Source organism: Podarcis pityusensis, assembly GCF_964106645.2.
Source record: "Podarcis pityusensis genome assembly, chromosome: 2".
Lineage (NCBI taxonomy): Eukaryota > Metazoa > Chordata > Lepidosauria > Squamata > Lacertidae > Podarcis > Podarcis pityusensis.
Window position 1 is genome coordinate 69,335,643 of NC_138029.1, and position 22,450 is coordinate 69,358,092.

Sequence of the window (22,450 nt, forward strand, 5' to 3'; positions counted from 1 at the left end):
ATATGGACTTAGATTGGACTGGGCTGTGATGGGATGTAGTGAATAATTCTGAAAACACTGGGATGCCCATAAAAATTCCATTGTGACATAACTACAAGAATTCACTTCACTATGGAGGAATATGCTTGCATATGAATCCTTACTTCTGCACATCTATCCTCAGTTCTTTATTGAACCTTTTCCAATACATCTGCAATCTCTTTGGAATATGAACATATGATTGAGTGGCTAGTGGAGACCTTAATATCAGTTTACTTCATGATTTTACTGAAATGAAGCATTCTGTGCTAATCTGAATTTCAGCAGATTTGGCTGGCTGATCACAAGCCTTGTCACGTTTTAGCAGCTTGGGGCCTATTTAATTGGTAGCAGGTGTGCCAGGTTCTGCTGCTTGCTGAAAAGGTTTGCGCTTGTCTGCTGCGTTTCTTATGGTAAAGCTGGAGGAAGGATCCTTTCCAGCAGATTCACTGAATACATCACTGGAAAACAACCAGTGCTTCTGGTGACATGCACCCTCCATACAACTTGGAGTGTTGGGAAGAAGTGTTGTTTGCTGTCGCCCTGAGCTTAACTGCTCAGTCATGCTGCAGAAATCACCCCAGAAAGACATTGCAGTCAGCATGGCAAATGGCTTAGTGCAGGAGGAGGCACTGTTGACTGCCTCACTGCTGCTGGTTTGTGTGCTGGGAATGCACCACACTGGCTGATAAGAAGTTTTTGGCTAATATGCCAGAACTGGAATCTGAATCCAGAGATGTTCCCTGCATGATTTGGACTAAAAACACCTTTCTTGGACTGGAGCCTCTTCATCTTGCTTAGGAACAATACTTTCTAGGATTATTCTCAGCTACCAGGCAGCTGTATTAATCATTTTGGATATTGATATGCATAGTGATGTGATATTTATTTATTTATACAGCAGCATCAGTGGTAGGATGCTTTAAGAGTAATGATCACAAGAGACCTGGAAATAATATTCCAAAAAATGAATGTACAGTGGTACCTCAGGTTACATACGCTTCAGGTTACATACGCTTCAGGTTACATACGCTTCAGGTTACAGACTCCGCTAGCCCAGAAATAGTGCTTCAGGTTAAGAACTTTGCTGCGGCGCGGCAGCAGCAGGAAGCTCCATTAGCTAAAGTTGTGCTTCAGGTTAAGAACAGTGTCAGGTTAAGTACGGACCTCTGGAACGAATTAAGTACTTAACCTGAGGTACCACTGTATAGAATTTCCATTGTTTGAAGTCTTCAAATGAAATATGAATCAATCTATTAATCTTAGGGATGTTTGCAAAACATCTCTTTATTCACCTAGTCCCTGTACAAAACATTGGTTAGCTCTTCATGTATGTTTGCATTCTCTCTAATATAGTTCCTTGTTCAAACACCTTCACATTGGCCTTAAAAATCCAGAATTGCTTTTTGAGATGGACTCTGCATATAACCATAGTGAGGCTATACAGTGTGCCTTTTTTCCAGCCAAAAGCTTAGTAGGAAAGCAGACTTGGTAGACTCAACCCTCTTCCCACAATATACTAATACCGGCTTCATTGGTTCAGACTTTCCTCCTTTGCTTGTGACCTTGCTTTGCAATCTGGGCAGCTTGGCTCTGGTTGCTCTCCAACATGGATTGCTTTTCTACTAATAGAAGCAAAGTATCAGGCCACTTTCAGTCTGATACCCACATGACCTGAAGGTGCTGCTGTGCAATGCCAGGTCAATGATTCATAAGACCACTGCCATCTATGACTTAGAGCTCAATGTCGAGCCTACCAAGTGGCGATAGCGACGGTGAAGAAGAACTTCTTCACCGCCTCTATTGTATCTGCAGAAAAAAGCAGCAGGAGACTTTTTCAGGTGGTTCACAATTTAGCGGAACCACCTGCAACATCGGGGCCCAGTACGGGCCACATGATCTCCTACAATGATTTTGCAAAGTTTTTTGCAGATAAAATCGCTCAGATTCGGGAAGAAGTAGACTCCACCATGGGAGCAGGGCCGGGGCGGGAGAGTGCTAGAGTTTTGTCTAGTCAACTTGAGTGGGATCAATTCTAATCTGTTACCTCCGAGGATGTGGACAGGCTGCTTGGACGAGTGAAACCAACCACCTGTCTCCTGGATCCTTGCCCATCCTGGCTTATAAAAGCTAGCCGGGAAGGACTGGGCGATGGGCTTTGTGGGGTGGTGAATGCTTCCCTCCGTGAGGGAGCCTTCCCAGACCCGCTGAAAGAGGCGGTTATTAAACCGCTTCTTAAAAAACCATCTTTAGATGCGGCCACGATGGCCAACTATCGCCCAGTCTCAAATCTTCCATTCTTGGGCAAGGTGATTAAGCGAGTGGTTGCTGAACAACTCCAGGCACGCCTGGAAGAAGCGGACCATTTGGATTCCTTCCAGTCGGGATTCAGGCCTCATCATGAGACTGAAACTGCCTTGGTCGCACTGGTTGATGATCTCCGGCAGGCTAGGGACAAAGGTGAGAGCTGTTTCCTAGTTCTGCTGGATCTCTCAGCGGCGTTTGATACCATCGACCATAACATCCTTCTGAACCGTCTTGAGGGGCTGGGAGCTGGGGGCACTGTTATACAGTGGTTCCGCTCCTTCCTCCTGGGCCGTGTTCAGAAAGTGGTGGTGGGGGATGAGTGTTCAGACCCCTGGGCTCTCACTTGTGGGGTACCTCAGGGTTCTGTCCTCTCCCCCATGCTTTTCAACATTTACATGCAGCCGCTGGGAGAGATCATCAGGAGGTTTGGGCTGGGTGTTCATCAGTATGTGGATGATACCCACCTCTACCTCTCTTTTAAATCAGAACCAGTGAAGGCGGTGAAGGTCCTGTGTGAGTGTCTGGAGGCGGTTGGAGGATGGATGGCGACTAACAGATTGAGGTCGAATCCTGACAAGACAGAAGTACTGTTTTGGGGGGACAGGAGGTGGGCAGGTGTGGAGGATTCCCTGGTCCTGAATGGGGTAACTGTGCCCCTGAAGGACCAGGTGCGCAGCCTGGGAGTCATTTTGGACTCACAGCTGTCCATGAAGGCACAGGTCAAATCTGTGTCCAGGGCAGCTGTTTACCAGCTCCATCTGGTACGTAGGCTGAGACCCTATCTGCCTGCGGACTGTCTCGCCAGAGTGGTGGTGCATGCTCTGGTTATCTCCCGCTTGGACTACTGCAATGCGCTCTACGTGGGGCTACCTTTGAAGGTGACTCGGAAACTACAACTAATCCAGAATGCAGCAGCTAGACTGGTGACTGGGGGCGGCCGCCGAGACCATATAACACCGGTCTTGAAAGACCTACATTGGCTCCCAGTACGTTTCCAAGCACAATTCAAAATGTTGGTGCTGACCTTTAAAGCCCTAAACGGCTTCGGTCCAGTATACCTGAAGGAGCATCTCCACCCCCATCGTTCTGCCCGGACACTGAGGTCCAGCGCCGAGGGCCTTCTGGCGGTTCCCTCATTGCGAGAAGCAAAGCTACAGGGAACCAGGCAGAGGGCCTTCTCGGTAGTGGCGCCCGCCCTGTGGAACGCCCTTCCAGCAGATGTCAAAGCGATAAACAACTACCTGACATTCAGAAGACATCTTAAGGCAGCCCTGTTCAGGGAAGTTTTTAACGTGTGATATTTTAGTGTATTTTTGGTTTCTATGGAAGCCGCCCAGAGTGGCTGGGGAGGCCCAGCCAGATGGGCGGGGTATAAATAATAAATTATTATTATATTATTATATTATGATAGATCAGGCTGTCGTTGCAGATGTCAAATTAGTTAATGCCACTTGAACCTAAACTTTCTTTGGGCTGAAGAAGAAAGCAAACCCTTTCTTCCCTCCAAGTAGACTTCTTTCTAGCAGTGTCTCATCCCAGTTGCCTGTAGAATGGAAAAGGGGAAGCCGCTAGTGTCAGAATAGGCAAGATATGAGGTAGCTTCTCAGCTGTGCATTATGTGTGTCTGAGTTTCTGCAATTCTGTGTGCTGGCCATTCAGTGCACAGGGAGTTAGACTTATATATAAGTTTGTGCATTCTGTAAAAGTTCTTAATAACTGTGGATTTTCACTGTGCTTGAAGTCATCCATTGGCATGCTAGCAGTGTGCAGTATTAACATGTATTTGTATCTTAGAGCAATTTACAAATATACTCTATCAAGGCCACGAACTTACTTTGCCTGTTAGTTAAGAACTCTGCTAATGCTCTTCCTCCTTTCGTGGTACAATGAAATTGTACAGATACTCTTCTCCGCTGCTGTTTATCCAAGGGTGTTTTTTCTGAACACCTATAGGGCTCAGTAAAAAACCCCAGATCATGTAAATGGACTTGGAGCGGGAGCGGACAAGAAGGTTTTACCTCTGTAGCAATGTATCTGGCACTGACCGTAACATTATGTTAACATGCTCATTTTCGGCACTACTTGCAGTGTGCATTTTTTGCTGAATGGCTGTAAGCTTGTCTAGACACTGTGCTTGTTACAAGGATTGGCATTCCCACAGCAACTTTCCCACTCTTATCGTTTAAATTAGAACAACTCACAGCATGAGTCACCACCCTTCACATTGTGAGTTTTCCTACCCTGTGATCTACATCAATGGCCTTCGCTGTGGGCACCAATTTTTTACAATTCTCAGAATGTAGTATTTTTGCTTCATTCCTCTTCCCATACTACATATTATGACCATTGTTAGCAAATCACTAATAAATGGAAAAATATAGGTATTATCAGCACAGATACTGAATGAATAAAGGAAATTATATTTCTGGTCTCTTAGGAGTATTTTATTCAGTGTTTTATTTGACGGTCTTAGAGAAAGACCTTAGGTTAGGGGTTGAGTTATGCAGATAAACTGACTTCATTTGAAAAAATGCATAAAATGCAGTAGTTCTAAGTGTGAAATCACGCATTTGGAAATGTTTACTGGGGACATCACCCAGGTAGCTTGATATTAAATTTCTTTTATGTATGCATGTGTGCCAAGAAGACCTTTGCTATTGATAAGGGGCATAGCGTTAGCTTGCCTCTAATATTTGGGTGTGTTATATAAAAGGATTTTAATATATATGGCTAGAGATTTGTGCAATCTCTAATAGACCAAAACAATGCAAAAATTGTCTGCCTCCAGAAGCCTTTTCTAACATTTATTGTAGCAATGATACCAGTGTTGGCTGGGCAGCTTAGCAGAGATTAACCATCACAGAAGACAGCCCATACTTGAAAAGGATGCATCCAATAAAACTGTGTTATATTAAACATCTTTCAATTTTCAGAAGCACAGAATTTATTCCCTCTGTTGCAGCCTGCCTGAACAACAGCTTTTGAGTGGGCATTTCACTTTTCCCAAATGTACAGAGAGGTACATTGAATACCTTACTCAGCAAGAGTCGTACGTCCTGTCTTCCCTCATCTGCTACATGGACAGCACTGCACTTGAGCATGTAGTAATTAGTGCCTGAAACACTCTCAGCAGCTCCCTTAGTGTTAGGTTCACTAGATGTAAAGATTGAAAAGGTTCCTGTATCTTTTTAAGTACTGATGTGTAAGAGAGCAAATTATGGCAGGTGCAGCTTAACCTAAGAGCCTTGCAGGTGCAGGGCCTGAGGCAAATCACACTGTGTAGGCTCCCCTTCTGCCTTCATTTCCCAGTATCTCTGACACTCCTCCTCTTCATGGTGATGGTGCAGTGACCTCTCCAGACGTACATTTTGCTGCTGCTGTAGCGGTGGCTGTGCCAGCGAGTTCATCTTCAATGTTGCTCTTGGGAAGTGGGAGTCCTGGTCTAGGCAGTAGGCCTGGGAAGGTTGTCCCGGCCTTGAGACAGCCTTGGTGCATCAGACTAAAGGTTTATCTATCCAGCATCCTGCAACCTTCAGTGGCCAAGTAAACCCCTTGTGGGAACCCCTTGTGGGAACCAAAGGCAATAACCCTCTCCCATAGTGGGTGGCGCTGTGGGTTAAACCACAGAGCCTAGGGCTTGCTGATCAGAAGGTCGGCGGTTCGAATCCCCGTGATGGGGTGAGCTCCTGTTGTTCGGTCCCTGCTCCTGCCATCCTAGCAGTTCAAAAGCGCGTCAAAGTGCAAGAAGATAAATAGGTACCGCTCCAGCGGGAAGGTAAACAGTGTTTCCATGTGCTGCTCTGGTTCGCCAGAAGCAGCGTAGTCATGCTGGCCACATGACCCAGAAGCTGTATGCCAGCTCCCTCAGCCAGTAAAGCGAGATGAGCGCCGCAACCCCATTGTCGTCCGTGACTAGACCTGATGGTCAGGGGTCCCTTTACCTTTTTATAGTTATTACCTAACAACTGCTAATTCAAAGGTGTACACTTTCTGCAACTGGAGGTAGCATATAGTCACCATGGCTTATAGCCATTGATAAGACTTGTCCTCCACAAATCCCCATTTAAAGCTATAAAGCTAGTAGCCATCTCATCCTGTAGTAGCATATTTCATAAATTAACTATGCACTGTGTGAAGAAGCACATCCTTTTCCCATCCTAAAACTTTGTTGGGTGATCCTGGGTTCTAATGTTAGGAGAGGGAGAAAGTTTTGTCCATTTTCTCCAAACTTTGCATAATTTGATAAATGTTGATCTCCCCTTACTTGCTTTTTTAAAAATAAAAACCCCTCCAAGCTCCAAATGTAGCCTTTCCTTATAGGAGTTCCAGCCCCAGTTATTTCTGTTATGCTTTTCTGCCTGTTTTCTCACTTCACAATATCTTTTTTGAAATGTGTTGGCCCAAAGTGTACACAGTTTTCTAAGGGTGGTCACATCGTAGGTATCTATAAAAGCCTTTATAATACTATCAGTTTTATTTTTGATCTCTTTCCAAGGTTGTATTTGCTGAAATGCCTGTTTCATTTTAAATATTAAAAGGAACCTTGTTGTCCTTTGCATCTGGGTACTTGAGCCTCCACTGGTGTTGAATCGGTTTTTACTTTTTCCTTGCTAGAAGCGATGCCTCTCCTTACTCCTAGGATATATTTATTGCACTGTTTCAGAGTAGCTACAGGAGACCTGGTCTATAAAAGCCACCCCTGGTTGCAGCACACAGCAAGGCAACTGCTTTCCTCTTGACTTGTGAACAATGTGGAGGCAGACAAGAAGGTACAGACAAGAGTTGGCTTTATTCATGGACACAGGGGCAGCTGTGTCACTGGCAGTTGCCCCAGGATTGCACACACAGCGACAGTGGGAGGTATATATCCATGCCACAGTCACAACACAGAGCGCTGGGGGCAGGAGAGGGAGGGTATTCCTTTTGTTTGGGATACACAGACACAACTTCTGAACCGTCAAAATCAGGGAGTCTCTGTTACAAGGCCAGGGGCGGGGGCTCAGGAAAGGGACAGATCACAAAGGCGTAAACAATCCATTCAGAGATATAAAAAAAAGTTCCACCAATGGTAATGAAGCGGAGTTGGCGTGATTCACGTGCAAGCAAATGTACAGCAGGCCCAATGCAGGGTCCTGGCCGAGGTGATGGAATGCTCTGCTTAAAAACGGAGAAGATACAACATGCTTCTTACTGACACAAGGAAGCCTGGCCTTACTGCGCTGGGAGGGAGACAGGGCAGTAAGGCTGGGCTCGCAAATGTGCGCGCACACAAACCGCTGCAGCCAGGGTTTGCCTTCAGAATTCTTCTCTTAATGCTAAAGACCACGATACATAAAACACAGATCCCGATGAGGTCCCTTGGAGCAGAACTGGAGGAAGAACTCATGACAGGATGGGGTGTTGGGGCTCCTCTCCATCGCCATCTGCATCAAGGCCTTCCTTTGGAGAGGCGGAGGAGGGATGGGAGGGGGAGGGTCATTATTGTTATTGTGCTGCTGGTGGAAGTGTCGGGAACAGGGGTAGCCATTATGCTTCCGGCTCGTATTCCTGATATTCCTCCTGAAAAGAATAAATGTCATGAAGTGAAACAAGGATGTGAGTCAGAACAACCCAGCACTGGAGGTGACCAGGTAGACCCCACATGGATAAGCTTACCTGAGATACAGGCCCTGGGCTTATTCCTATATTGCCCTTGCTAAACTCCTGTTAGGTTGGCTGTGCCAGTTGCATTAACTACCATACATGATAGTTGTCCCCAAGCTGGGCCCTAACCAGCTCAAACATACAGCCTTTCCCCCATTCTGTTCAGTTACATTTATCTGCACAGATTAGATCACTAAGAGCTCCTGTGAATGCAGCTACTCTTCTCTCCTGCATGACTATACAACCAGTTTGCTTCCTCAAATTCCCAATGAAGCCTCCCAGTACACAAGACCGGTAGTCCATCAAAGCTCAATATTGTCTACATTGGCTTTCAGGTCTCTCCAGGGTTGCAGGCAGGAGTCTCTCCCCACCCTACCTAGAGATGCCAGGATTGAATCTGGGACTTTTTGCATGCAAAATGTTGTGTGTATACTATAGTATTTCCCCTTTCCTCACCACCTGCTTGCTTGTGACCTCTTAATGCAGACCACACCCATCCTGCATCAGTTGTTAGGACGTGTGCGGGTCTGTTTCACAGGGGGCTGGTGGGAGGCCAAGATACTTTATTTCCCAGCATTCCCCCTGCCCCATTTGTTCATCAGGTTGCCTTTATTTTTCCACTCACCTGCGGGGGTTCTTCGTAGTTCTCACCCTCAGGTTCCAACAGTGGCTCTATCAGTGGCTCCTCCACAGCTTCCTGACCAACCTCCTCAGGCTGTGGAAAGAATAACATCTTATTAAGCACTGACAGTGTCCTTCCCATGTGTCTCTTCTGAAAGTCCAGCAGAGTCAAAATCAGCATGCTGCAGATGCTGTGGGAGGTGTACTGTAAGATGTGAGCACCTTTTACAGTAATATTTTAGAAAGCTTTTATTAAGAACAAAAAAGAGCAAGTACTTTGTAGCACTGAGCATTCCTGACACTATGGAAAGGAGAAGTAAGCAAGCCCAGCGGCCCCTAACAGCCCTACTTAACCAGTTGAATACTAATATAATTAGTATATTAGTTGAAGTTGAAGAGGGCCGGAGTCCACCTCTGCAGTGAAAGGGCCCTAATAACTAGTCCTATGGTCACATAGTTTTTTGCCTTTGGATAGGCACCTGGAGGGAGAGTGTAGATGAGGACAGGGTTTAGCCCAAGGGCTGCCAGTTGTTGCTACTTACCCTTTAGCTTTGCTGACACTCATTCCAACTCTGTTGCAAGTGTTTTTACAGCTGCAGTGAGGCAGGCATTATTTTCTGCAAAGTCCCAGGAAGGTTTATAGGCATTGGTCCCCAATATGTTTTTTTTCTAACAAGTACTCAGGAGCTTTCTGGGAATGCCTCGCTGGATTCTCAGGTCTTGTTCTTGCAGGTTTGGCCAGCTGCCTTCAAGACTCACCACCTTGGAGGAATAACTGCCTTCATGTTCTGTAGTCCCATTCTTATAGGCTTCTCTCTCCTCGAACTTTGGGGATTAGAATCTCTCTACTGTAGGAGGACAGGCAGTACAGGAATAGGTCCCTCTGGGGCTGGGAAGGCCATCTCCACTTTTCATTTGGGGAGGAGGAAGGTCCTCTCTTTTTCAACCCCCAGGTGACTTCCTGTCTTCAGCACAGGCAGACTCCAGCATTTTATGAGAGCCAAGCAGCAGTCGCCACCCATTATGGCAAGTCAAGCATTGGGAAAGTGGAACAGAGAGACCTCTCATAGCTTGTCTTGTTCTGATTCGTAGCTTGGCTGCATTGGCAGGGATAATTTGTCCCCTTACAGCACACTTTGCCTCTTTCCTGCATGACTAACGTCAGTGGGAGTTTGAAATCTGGACCACTTCCATAGAGTGCCAAATAAGAGAAAGAGACTCAGTACCGCTGTCTATGCTCACTTCCCTCCTAGGCTTTCAAACAAAATGCCATACAGCTCCTCGCTACACGAAATATAGTCATGGCAGATCTGCACAGGGATGCCTTGGCGGGGAAACCCCCACGAGTGTTGCCCCAATGGGACAGGGTGGGAGAGCACTCAGCAATCAGTGTCGTCTTCTCCAAGGAAGACCAGAGGGCATCAAGAGTCAAAACACTCCCCTACCCCACTGCAGTGAAGGGAGATAATATCCATCCTCACTTTGAAATTTCTTTGGATTAATGCCACCTTTGGCCACGGCCTCGCCCAAGCATGCTGTAATATTCCCAGAGCAAAGAACAGAGCCTCAAGCAATACATTCCCCACAGGGCTAGAGGGAGATATGCCATGCATAGCAGCTGCAGAGGTTATCACAGCCACGGGTGTCACAATACATCTCACTTCCTCACACTCCAACAAAAGGGACACTATAGGTCCAGGAGATGCTACTGCTCTCATTCAGCATCCTTGTTTATTTGTACGCTGGTTTCCCACAAAACTGTCCCACAAAAAGTGGCTCACAATGTATTGAGTGCTCAATAAGTATAATGATTCAAATGACAGATTAGAAGCAATTAGAAATAATCGTAAGTAAATACAAAAAGTAAATATATGAACACAAACTAACTTAATTTAACAGCTTCAGGGTTTCCCAAACTTGGGTCTCCAGCTGTTTTTTGGACTACAACTCCCATCAGCCCTATATAGCACGGCCAATGATCAGGCACAGAGGAGGTTATAGTCTACAACCTCTGGAGTGCCACAGGATCCCCATTCCTGCCCTATGGAATGATTTGGAGGTTCACCCCACACGTAAGAGGAAAGATGGTGTGTTATTACCGCATATTTTTATCAATAAATTCATTTTTACTTAAGTCTGTAGTCTGCCCTTCAGAGGCCCAAATTCAATCTGTTGTTGCCTCTGTGGGCTTGCTTGTTCTAATTTAGAGTCGTCATTAGAAATGTTGCCTTGGTTTGAAGTGTCTGGGGGTTGAGGGGAGGGGTCCTTCCTCCCCTAATCATTAAAATTGGAGAATTGCCTTCTTGACCCTGGAGGGGGGACAATCCCCACACTTATGAAGAACAGAAATTGTCACTGGTAAGTATTGAATTTCCATTTTAGTTCCATGCCCAGAACCTAACTTCAGATATGTAGTCTGGCTGACCAAAAACGACAGGTCAGGTGGCCTGTATTACACATGTTTAGATGTCTGGATGAAGCCTTAATATATGCTCGATTATTCTATTTCCCCAGTTCAGTTGCAAGAGTGGCTGGTAGATCTACAACCTTCCATTTGAGGGAGGGCTGAGCTGTGATTGGCCCTGCACAGTGCTTCTCATCGAGGGACAGGAGCTGTTCAGTGGGGAGAAGGGGGGACGATGCACAGCTCCCTTCCCCCATGCTGAGTAGAACAGAGTGCCTGCTCCTGCCTGGCTGCGCTGGCCTCATTTCTTCTTCAGCTGTTGCTATTTTAAGCTAAGCTGGAAGCAAACGGCTCAGCTCGTTGTGGCAGCTCGGCTGCAAGATTCGAGAGCCCTTCCTCAGATCGACCAGCCCTGCAGCTGCCAGACCGTTTCAGTGCAGGCTGCCCGCCCACCCACCTACTGTGAGAAACACACTCATTCTCAAACGTGCACGTAGGCAGGCTTCGAAGCACATGCCGGCACAAACGTACATGTTCGCACACAACACGAAGCACATCGATGCACACGGAAGTGAGATGCCGACATAAATGTATGCAAACATCCCTCTGGAATGTGCAGTTGTCACTGGCCTGGAGACTTACACTGTGCCCATGTGGGCATTCATCGCATGTTGTTACGTAGCACACAGTGCACATACTCTCATGCAAGGGCATTTGTTCTTCTGCCCGTGCATGCCTGTATCTGTTCACACTGCTTATGTACCCTCAGTCTGAGAGGTGCCAGGATGATGGGCATCCTGGACATGTTCATGTCACTGTCACACAAGTTTGTTGCCTTTCCATCTTCTGCTACTCAACCAATTGTGCTTATCTTCTGTCAAGAGCAACATACAGCAAAACTCCATACCATATCCAAGATTCTGTTTTGTGGGATGGAGCAAGGCAAGTGGAATCTTGCACCAATCTCAAATGCCCATCATATCTACTGATAGTCCCAGTAGGCTCCAAGGATGAGCTGCCTTTCTATTGGAGACTTTTATATGGCCAAGGGCTATGTGCTTTTTCTCAAGGTCACCTGAAGAGTGTGGGATGCTCACCTTCAGGTCAGTGGGGAAATCTTCCTTCTTGACCAGGCCTGTGGCAGCTGCGATATTGCCAGCCCCCGAGAAGACTGCTCCACCCAGCTGAGATGCCTGCTCCTTCGTCTTCTCAGCAACTGAAAGCCAGAAGAGAGCGACCAACATATTGAGGCCATGCAGTTAGCTCCTTATTCTAGATTAACAGTATGTGGCCTTTCACATCCTGAATGAGGGGCAAAGGATCTTATCATCTGGAAGGGAGTCTACTAGGGGTCTGGTGACTGAAGGCTGCTGTAGCAGACGTATGAATTGTATCTATCTACTCTGCTATCTATGTACATGTTTCACAAGGCCAAGCAATAATCCTTCTTCCACCATAGGACCCGCCCCCCTCTGTTTGGGCCCTCACCCGGCATCACAGTTTCTTCTCCACCAATGTGCGTAAGCTCATTCCTTTACCCGCCCTAGTACTTTGCAAGTTCAAGTTCACCAAGGCTTCCAGGTTTGTATGCCTGCTTCTCTGGAAAGCTGGGGTCAGGTATCTTAGCCAATCCCCACAGCTGGCTCTGCAGACGCGTGAGAAGCAGCTGGAAGGCTTTGTCCTGGGCCCAGTTACATAAGAGGTTTTAATGACAGCGCTTGTCCTGTTAGCCTGTGATCGCTTTAGCACAGCCGCCCACTCAGTGACCAGGCAAAGCATGGGAAAGGAGAACACAAGCAGCCAATACCTGAGGCCACACCTGCAACACCTTCCCGAGTTTTGCTTCCTAAAAAGAGAAAGAGAAAGGATGCATAGTTCAAAAATGTGTGAGAAGAGCAACGTCACCTGAGAAAATGTGCAGCGCAATAAATAGCCACACAAGATAAGGAGAAGCAAATAAAGCTTAGCCAATGCCCTTCAGACCCAGCCCACATTTCCGCGCCATCCCAGCCACAGACTCTTCTCAGAGAAATAATCTTCCTGCAGAATAAAAAAATTGTGAGAAGGAACACTTCCAAATATAGTTAATCTTTCATCCATATATTGGATATGGTCAATCCTATTCAAGTTGCCTTCTTCAGAACAAGGGAGGAAATTTAGGAGATCAACCCTTTAGGAAGCAGGCAGCATTTCAGACTTTGTGCCTATGTCTCAGAAACATCTGCTTCTGACCAATCTTCAGGCTCTGTGCCAGGAATGCAGCCCTCATATTTTGGGTCTTCAACTCCCATCATCCATAAGCGACTGGCTGGGGTTCATGGCAGTGGGGTGCAAGAACATCTAGAGAGCCACAGTTTCTCCATCCCTGTATGTTTTACCTCAGCAGGCTTGTTTGCCCAGTCAGAATACCTGAGATAAATCCTGAAGAGCCAGCTGTGTGCACATATTACTCACACACATTTGATGTGAATTACGACTCCATACTGACCTTCCCCCCCCCCATTGTTCTTTTTTCCTGGTGGTGTTACAGTGTTATGTAGGAGTAGCCAACATAATGCTCTCCATATCTTGGGACTATAGCTCCCATCATGTCTGGCCATTGGCTATGCTGGCTGGGGTTGATGGAAGTTGTAGTCCAGCGACATCTAGAGGGCCACAGGCTCCCTGCTCCTGACCTAAGTGCTCACTCAAAGGAAGGCCCCACTAGTACTTCAGCTGACCAAAAGCAAAGATCCTGGGTCTTTAATATTTGTGGAGGGGGAAATGAGGCTGATACAACTTGCCATAAAAGGACACAATATGTTCCACATACTGAATTTCTTTTTGAAGGATAGAGGAACACAACTCCCAAAAGGAGAGGAGCTCACTTGATTTGGATCCCTCTGATCCTTGATCATTGTTCTGAAACTTAATCCCCACCTCTTTGAGACTACACACGTGCTTTTAGCCCTCTTGGAGAGACAGCCACCTCCACATCTCCCAGAACTCGATAAGCCAACCATACTGAGACCAGTCACCCAAATGACTCCATGCCACAAAGAAGAAGGGTTATGGCACCAAGAGTAATAGAATGTAGAAAAAAACCTGAAAGAAGACAATGCCCATATTTAAAATAATTCTATACTGCCTCTCGTGCTCTTGGGCTGGTTCACAACATGGTGGCAGGAAACACAGCCTTCTGTGGGGTATGTAATGAAGAGAAAGGAAAAAGTGGTCAAATCGTATCTGTGCAGTTATGCCCTTATTGTCATGGCCTTATAGTTTGGAAAGGTAAACATGTGAGGTAGGTAAGGCTGAGAAATAGTGACTGGCCCAACATCACTGTTGGGTTTCTATGTGCAAGGGTACATCAAAAGGCCATGTGTCTATGCCCTTGGTCCTTCTCTTCCTTCACACAAAATAGACACAACCACTGGATTGTTTAATTCACGTATTTATTAGGAGCAAGGTGTTCCATCACATTCCGATTCCCCACTGAATACAATCCAGCAGTTCCCTGCTGGGGCACTGATTAGGTGTCCACTCTCCCTGTGGCCTGCTCCTCCTCTAGTTCCTCTCCAGCACCTTCTTCCTGCTGGGCTTGGCTGGACCCTCACGCCCCTTACCTTCCTCCTCTGTTATAAGGAACCGCCCTGAGATCTATGGATGAAGGGCAGTATACAAATTCAATAAACAACAATAATAACTCTGAACCCTCGCTGTCCACACCTCTGTCTCTCCCAGCTGTTCCTTATCAGACCTCACTGCAAGGCAGAAAAATGGCATGGCTTGTCTAGCTGCCAGCTTGCCTCTCAGCCACTCTCCACCAGCAAGCCCTACTGACCACCAGGGCTCCCACCCTGCATCTATGCAAGGAAGGAAGGAGCAGGGCAGTCCCAGTCACGGAATGAGCTTCATGGCTCTAGCAGTGATTGAAATCTGGATCTTTCAGTCCAACACTCTTAACTACTGCACCACCTATGACCACAAAGTCAGGTTGCAATCCTGAACCCACTGACTGAGACTTAAGATAAGAACAGCTCTGCGGTGGCCAAGCAAGACATGACTTTTACTGGTGATAACCAGCAGCTAGCAATCAGAGACATACTGCCTCTAAGACTGGAAGCAATGCAGACATCATGGCTAGGGGTAGCCATTGTGTGGAATGTGTGGCTTGAACTCTTCCCCCAGCACTTGCTTTTCTGCTCCCAGCTCCCAGCCCACCTCCATTTCCAAACATTTCTGGAACCCCAAAGTGACGGGTTGGGAATATTTCAAGGCAAGTGGTGTCCAGGTTAAGCACTCCCTTCCAGCCTTCCCCACTCCAAATCACAAGTAGCTCTCAGGGTTTGAATGGACATGTATGGTTACAACAAGCAATTTGTTCCTTAGGTCCTCCAGGTGACACTCCGCCACCACACACCATACATCACTGAAGTACACTCCAATGATACTTGACCTTTGATCTTGCTGGCAGGGGCTGATGGGAACTGGAGGTCATAAACATCTGGGGGGCCACAAGTCCCCCATCCTTTAGACTGATGTTCCTAGGGCTTGGTCCTCTAGTCAAACAAACTTGAGAGCTAGCCAAGAGACAGTGTCTAAGAAGGGAGGCAGGGGGCTGCAAAATTACAGTAGAGCGATGTGAGAGAACAGTAGGCAGCAGCTGTTTGGAGGGAAACTTGCTGAGCTATAAAAAGCTGTCTAGCACACCCTGACACCACATACACATGGTGCAGTGTTAATAAAAGAAGATAAACCTCATTAACAAAACACAAGGCAGGCAGATGATCAGCTCCCGAAATGTTGCATCGCTTACAAGGTTCTAGGCAAGAAGCTACAACTGGGGAGATTGGGTTTTAAGTTGAGCTGTCCATGCCAAGTGCACAGATCTGACATCACAGCTGACTCAGAGGCACCAAGACAAGATCCAAATAAAATGAGGTTGGTTATCTCAAAGAACATGGGTGGTGGCAGCTGCCTATCATTCACCATGCAAGATGCCAATAGCAGGGAAATGTGACAGGCAGAATAAAGCAGGAGTTGTTGGCAAGAGACATACTCATTATGAGGTCTGCAACGAATACTGAAAGGTGGAGCTGCTTATCCCTTGACAGAAGGAACCCTGTGTACCAAATTTATTGGCCTTAAACTCATCTGACATAATGCAAAAGGCCCCCTAGTGGTGAAATCTGGCTTATTCCCAGGACTTCATGACTGAAATTGCTACCCCTCTGGACTTTCTTTTTTAGTGTACCTGTACAAAATAAATGCACAAATGTTACACAATTGTTGCAGGTAACCCAGGTGTGTCTTTCTTCAAGGCAGCACTTGTGTTCAATGTATATTGCCCAGTTCCAACCTACAAACGACAACATTTTGTCACTGAGAAAATAGCCCGACTGGTAGGCAAGCAGCAATGATGGTTGTGAATGATGTGGGTGCTATGTAGGTGTACGAATATCACAGGCATTCATTGGCTAATGCCTGTGACATCACTAGGAATGATTGATGCAACTCCCCCTTTCTCCCCACATCTTTTTGAAACTCTAAGGAATCAACTGAGGATGCATGACGCAGCCACCTGCTGAAACACCAAGCTGTTCTTTGTCTGGTCAGTGCCTGGATGGGATTTTAAATTCTTCCTTGGAGGCAGAGTCTCTACCAATGAAGTGTGTGGGTCCACATGCACCCATTAAAAATTAAAAAAAATAACATCATCAAACCCAATAAGATTCCTCTGCCTTTTTAAAAATGGAAGTTTATTACTGGAAGATTGTGTATCCCACCTCAAGGCAGAATAGTGTCTTGCCAATGCTAGCATTAAGTATAGCACTAACAGAAAAGCAGCAATTCTGCTTTTTTTGGGGGGATAAGCCTTTAGCTGTAAATTGCAGCTTGATGCTGAGGAGAATGTGAAAGAGAATACCATATTACTTTCTGCAGTGTAAATCTTTTGTGAGGGCTGATGATCTTCCACTGACTTCTTGTGGTGGGGTATTCCACAGGTAGAAACAACTATACTGTACTAGCTCAGCTCTTCAGTGTTGCGAGCCGCCTCTTTCATTCCATGTATCCAAAAGAGCAAAATGGAACCTGGTTTATCACATATACATAGATAAGCCTGAACTTCCTAGCTATCAGATCTTAACAAAGACCAAATGAAAGTCCAGATATCACAGGTTTCTGCTAGGTTTTCAATTCATGAGGTGCTATCAAAATCAAAGCTACAGTTACGTCAGTTTCTGTGCTGTGAGATGATAAAGAAAAGCTACACAATAATAAATCTTCATTCCCACATTCCAACCAAAGAGGAATGATTGAACAAACTATGTGAATATTTGGAATTAGCAAAGTTAACTGATTTAATAAGACAAAAACTGAAAAGTATAATACAGAAACAATGGAAATGTTTAAATTATAATTTATGTAGACAAGGATCAAATAGGGTTTTGGTTGTGTTTAGAGTAGACTTGTGAGAGATCTAGATAATTTATTGAATTGATCATCTATGTGGGATTCTATGGGAGAAAAAAATACGGAATAACAGATGTACTGTAACTTTGTTTAAAATGTTTATAGGAAGTGCAGTGTAAGCGGTGGAAGTCAATCAATGAAATTTTATTATTATTTACCTATTGAAATAGATGTAGAATAAACTTGGAAGAAACTCTTCCTATTTTCTTTTTCTAATTTTCTTTTCCTTTTTATAGATTTATTCCTTTTTTCTTTCTTCTATATTTTTCTTTTTTATTAATAACATTATCGAGAACTTTGTACATATGTTATGTAATTGTAATATTTTGTTTTGATTTTGTAATAACTATGCTAAATTAATAAAAAAAATATTAAAAAAAAATACAATCTACATGTGAGGTGAGTGGCTGAGCTTGCCAAAATCCTAAGGACTCCACATCTATCTTCTGGCTGTGCTGTGAATTAGCAGCTTGCATGCACGGTACAGTCATGAGGGTGAGCTTATGCAAAGATGCATGCCTATGAAACAATGTGACTTGCAGTGCCATTTGACACAGGCAGGTTTCACCATTAAGTGCTGTGCGGGGCATCCAATGGCAACCCTGGGGACAGGCCTTGTGTATCGGGTACAGTGGTATTTGTAGGTGAGCCTTCCTCTGTGAAGGGAAACTGCTCTTAGAATACAACTATCACATCAACATCTACCTGAATCTGCAGTGACTCATGCAGGAGGCCATTTTAAGTGTAACTCTCAAGGCTTGCCTGAATATGCAAAGAACGTGCTATGATAATTTACAGAAACCGTAGCAGGAGGTGTTTTGTGGCTTGAGCCACGTCTGGAAAGCTCTGCCTGCTCCAAAACCTAGATTTATGGAGGCAAACTGTTGAGTTCTATAACAGAAGGCAAGATAAAAATAAAATAAAAAAAGCAGTCAAGTGAATTCAATCTGTACACATTCAAAGGCACTCCGCGCTTTATTGTTTCACATATGCCAAGGCTGAGGCCTTGTACTAAAAGAAAGCTGAGCCCCAAAAGTATATCACCACATCTCCATGGAGCTTATATTCCCCCACTCCAACTCCACTGATTTTCATGGATATACCCAACATTGTTTTAGTGCTCCTGGTCACACCACCCCCTTGTGGAGCATCCTGAAGCAGCAGCAGGTGGGATCAACTTACCTTGCTAGCCCTTAACTCTACTCCCCCTGAGCCAGCCCTGTCATGCACCAGGTGAAGCTATCTGCTTCAGGCAACAAAATGGGCAAGTGGGGAGCTGGATGAAGGCAGAAACAGGTGCCTGCGTGGTGCAATAAAACCTTTTAAAATGCTGAACCACCAGGGAGCAAAAACGACTTTGGTTGACACACTGTGCTTTCCACATTGCCTTCTTCCAGGGAAGGATGGCATTAATCATGCCCCCCTCCCTCCAGCAGTGCTTTCATTGGCCATATTTGTCTGGCCAGCAATCCTTTCCAAGCACTGCTGCATCCAGCATTTCTCCCTGAGGTTCCTCTGCCTCTCTGGAGCATGTGCTAGCAGAATCCATGCTTAAACATATGAGGCCACTGCATCTCCTCCTCCTCCTCTGCAAGCTGCCCTGCTCATGCCTGGGGGCTTTGTTCAAAATAAGGATGTGCGCCTTGCCCTTGCAAGCCCATATGTGCAGGCAAATATAGCCTTCCAGGTCCTGGAAATGCAGCTAACACCACAGCACCCAGCCCTCCCAGCAGGGAATCCCATAATCGGCCAGGGGAGAGGGGTGCACAGCATCGGAGAGTGTGGTATGTGACGGCTGGAGGCCGCTGTCAGAGCAGTCACAGTAAGTCATCTCTTAGGCAGTGTAATCTGCTATGATCTGATCTCCCTTAACGGGTCCAATGGGGACATGCTGGGGTCAGGTGTGCATAGCACCTAAAGTATCCCAGACAGTCCTGGGCAGTTGGGGAGGGAGGGCTCCAGCATGCCGGCGGCTCCCATCCACTACCAATACCTCCTTCCAGCAGTATAATTGGCACAAGGGCTGTTTTACTCCTTTGGAAGCTTTCCAGCAATTGTCCTGCAGATGCTAAATCCCTCCTTGGCAAAGAGCATTATCATGCTGACAGCCAAGAAAGAGGTTAGGCCACAGCCAAAGATTTCACACCCTGCCTGCCCAGCAATTGAGGTGACCTGAGCTCTTGTAAACAACCTCCATTCCAAAATGGATACTTTGTGGGCATCTGTCCCTTGAGGTCAAATTTACACCTCCAGAGCTTCACCAATTTCAGCAAGTATTTCTTTTCCTACGGCAAACCTGCCTAAGGGAGATGCACAGTTCAGAACAGCAGGGATCAGGCATCAGCACCAGCACAGCATTCTAGCCCCTCTTGTCCAGTTCTCCTTGATCCTGGGAAGAGTGGGCCAGGAGAAACTGATGGCTAAACTGGAGCTGAAGTTAAATCTTCCTTTGCATTTAACATACAGGTTTTTAAAAATGTGGAAGTGGTATCAGATTGTGGGGCAGGGAGAAAATGTGATCAGAGTAGGGTGAAGGGCAAATATAGCTCTTTTCTGCTCCTGCTGCAGTTCTGAGGACCTCTTCCCCCATCTCCCTAAAGATGGCATTTGATGGTGGGGGGATCTCCCATTAGCAAAAGTAAGAAGCAAATACCCACTTAACATCAAGTGTAATTCGGGCTCCAAGCATGCCCATAAAAGACCTAAAAATCCCTCATCAACCATGCACTTACTGGATGGCTAATAATCTGCAGAATGAGGTATTGACAGCAAAATTCAGCATCCTAAGAATCTCTGTTTTCTCTCCCGACTTTCTTTTAAATAAGTAAGCATGTTTCTAGACCTTATGGTTGTAAAGATAGGCTTGAACTTGTATGGGTAATTCTCAGAAGGCAGAGTTGTTACTGTATAAAAAGCCCAGCGTTCAGGGTGTGAGGCTTCAGTGCCCTACATAGCTCCTTACTACTCCCCATGGTGGGCAGAGCAGCTGAATAAATTGTGCATAATTAAGGGAGGGGTGAAACTGCTAATCTACGTGAGTTATACAGGTTGCAGAATTCTACTCTTCTAACTGCAAAATCTGGGGGTCCCTTTGCATAGGATTTTCTCTCAAAGCACGCCAAGCCTTGGGTGAGAGACTGTGTCACCATTCACACTTTAAAATGGGGATATTAATAACCTACCTCACCACCACCAGAACATTGAGACAAGAGACAAGGGCAGTGAAGAATAACAGTGTTTCACAAAAGCCTTCAGGCAGGGGGCTTATGAACATACAAAGCAGCCTATATCAATGGAGAACATTGGATCTTCTAACCCAACACCATCTACTCAACTGATAACAGGCTTTTGATGCACGTCAAAAGACTGAACCTTGGGTCTTCACTTTCAAAGCATGACCACCTCTGCATCCACATAGCTGTGAGATGAGACCCTTGGGAGGCAATTCCAATGCAGCATGCAGGCAAGACCTGACAGTGCAGCCTCCCTCTTAGGACATGGTCTCCCAGTTCAACTGAAACACTCGCCAGTTTCTGTAGGGGAAAGACAGTGAAGCACTTTGCAGACTAAGGGTTGTATCCAACTAAGCTCTCCGCAGAGGAAACCCACTGGAATTAATAGACCTAAGTTAGTCATGTCCATTATCAGAATATGATGAACACAGGATAGAACCCTAAAAAACAGAAATCCATTCCTCACACTTAGGACCAGTGGTGGACCTACATTTTTGGGGCCTGGAAGCTTGAACTCTTATGGGGGCCCCTTTGCAACTAGCAACAATGTCTGGGTAACCAGTGTTACCTTCTTCAATGGAGTTGTTCCATGATAGATCACTACACCTTTACAACATCTGTGCTACTGACTCTCAAACTATGGGGTTGTTGAACTATACACAGCCAAAAACAAATAAACAAATTTGAGTTGTGCAACTCAAATTGGGATTACTAGACCCCAAAATTTTAAGCAATGTGTACCAAATTCACTTCTGGGGCCCCTCTGGGAATAGGGGCCCTGAAGCTTAAGATTCATTAGTTTCGCAGTAGATTCTACCCCTACTTAGGGCCCGGGACTGAAGTGGTGGCTAGCTGCTTCTCCTTTGTGCTTTTGCTCTGATTTCTGTAGCATATCTAGCAGGGGGTGGAAAGGGAGTTACTTGGGAGTTCCCTGCAGATGCCACTCCTGCCTTGTTCTACTGTGCCCTCCTGGGACAACTGGAGAAGCCAACTCACCTCCAAGCACTTCCTCCCTCCCTTCTTCCACTTCCCAGCCCACACGGTCAGTGTTGCTGCCCAGCATCTTCTGGGATCGCTCTTTTTATTATTTACAAGCACTGGTTCATAAGGGTAACCGAGTCATTACAAAAAAACAGCTTCAAGGGACTTGGACTTGCTTCCTTAGGACATTCCAATTAAGAAAGTAGCACCACGCCATATCGATAAAGTGCACAATCCAATGATTAAGTGCGCCGAAACCAGAGATGTCTGCATTAAGATCCCAGAGGGATCGCCTGCAGGCCCAGCGGTCTTCAATATGCTTTTTTAATCAGCAATCTGGAGAAAGGTCTTAAAATCCCTGCCAATAAAGCATGCCCAAGAAACAAAATGGCTAGAGTGGTAATTAATGGGAAGGACCGGGCGCTTCCAGCTCTCTGAATTGCTTGCTATGCTGGGCTTGTTCCAAGAAACATGTTGCTGCAGCCAGATGCAAGGTCATCCCTCTAGGAACAATGAATGCAGGGCATACCTAGGGAACGGGAGACTGCCTGGAAAGCAGAAGCTCTCCCTATTAAATACCCTGCAGTACATGGCATCTGCCCCTCATTTCCCTCTGACATTCCCTGCTTGTGAGAATTACCCTCCCACCAGTCAAGAACACTTTACATGGGTTGGTTAGGATTACGAGAAGCTGCCTTATGCTGAGTCAGACCCAATGGCCCATCCTGGTCAGGACTGTCTTAACACTGCCTGGTAGCTGATCTCCAGAGTTTCGAGCAGGAGACAT

General features: G+C 46.0%; 1 protein-coding gene across 3 annotated transcripts in view; it reads right to left on the bottom strand.

The window, feature by feature from the left end:
• Positions 1-7,095: 7,095 nt before the first annotated feature.
• Positions 7,096-22,450, bottom strand: part of SNCB (synuclein beta) — a 37,853-nt gene continuing 22,498 nt past the window's right edge. For all 3 annotated transcript variants that reach the window (XM_080989249.1, XM_080989250.1, XM_080989251.1), the window contains exons 3-6: positions 12,801-12,839; positions 12,091-12,209; positions 8,594-8,683; positions 7,096-7,884 (exon numbers count right to left, since the gene is read on the bottom strand). In XM_080989249.1, the coding sequence (XP_080845375.1) occupies positions 7,852-7,884; positions 8,594-8,683; positions 12,091-12,209; positions 12,801-12,839 (281 nt within the window). In that variant the 3' untranslated portion in view covers positions 7,096-7,851. The remainder of the gene's footprint in view (positions 7,885-8,593; positions 8,684-12,090; positions 12,210-12,800; positions 12,840-22,450) is intronic.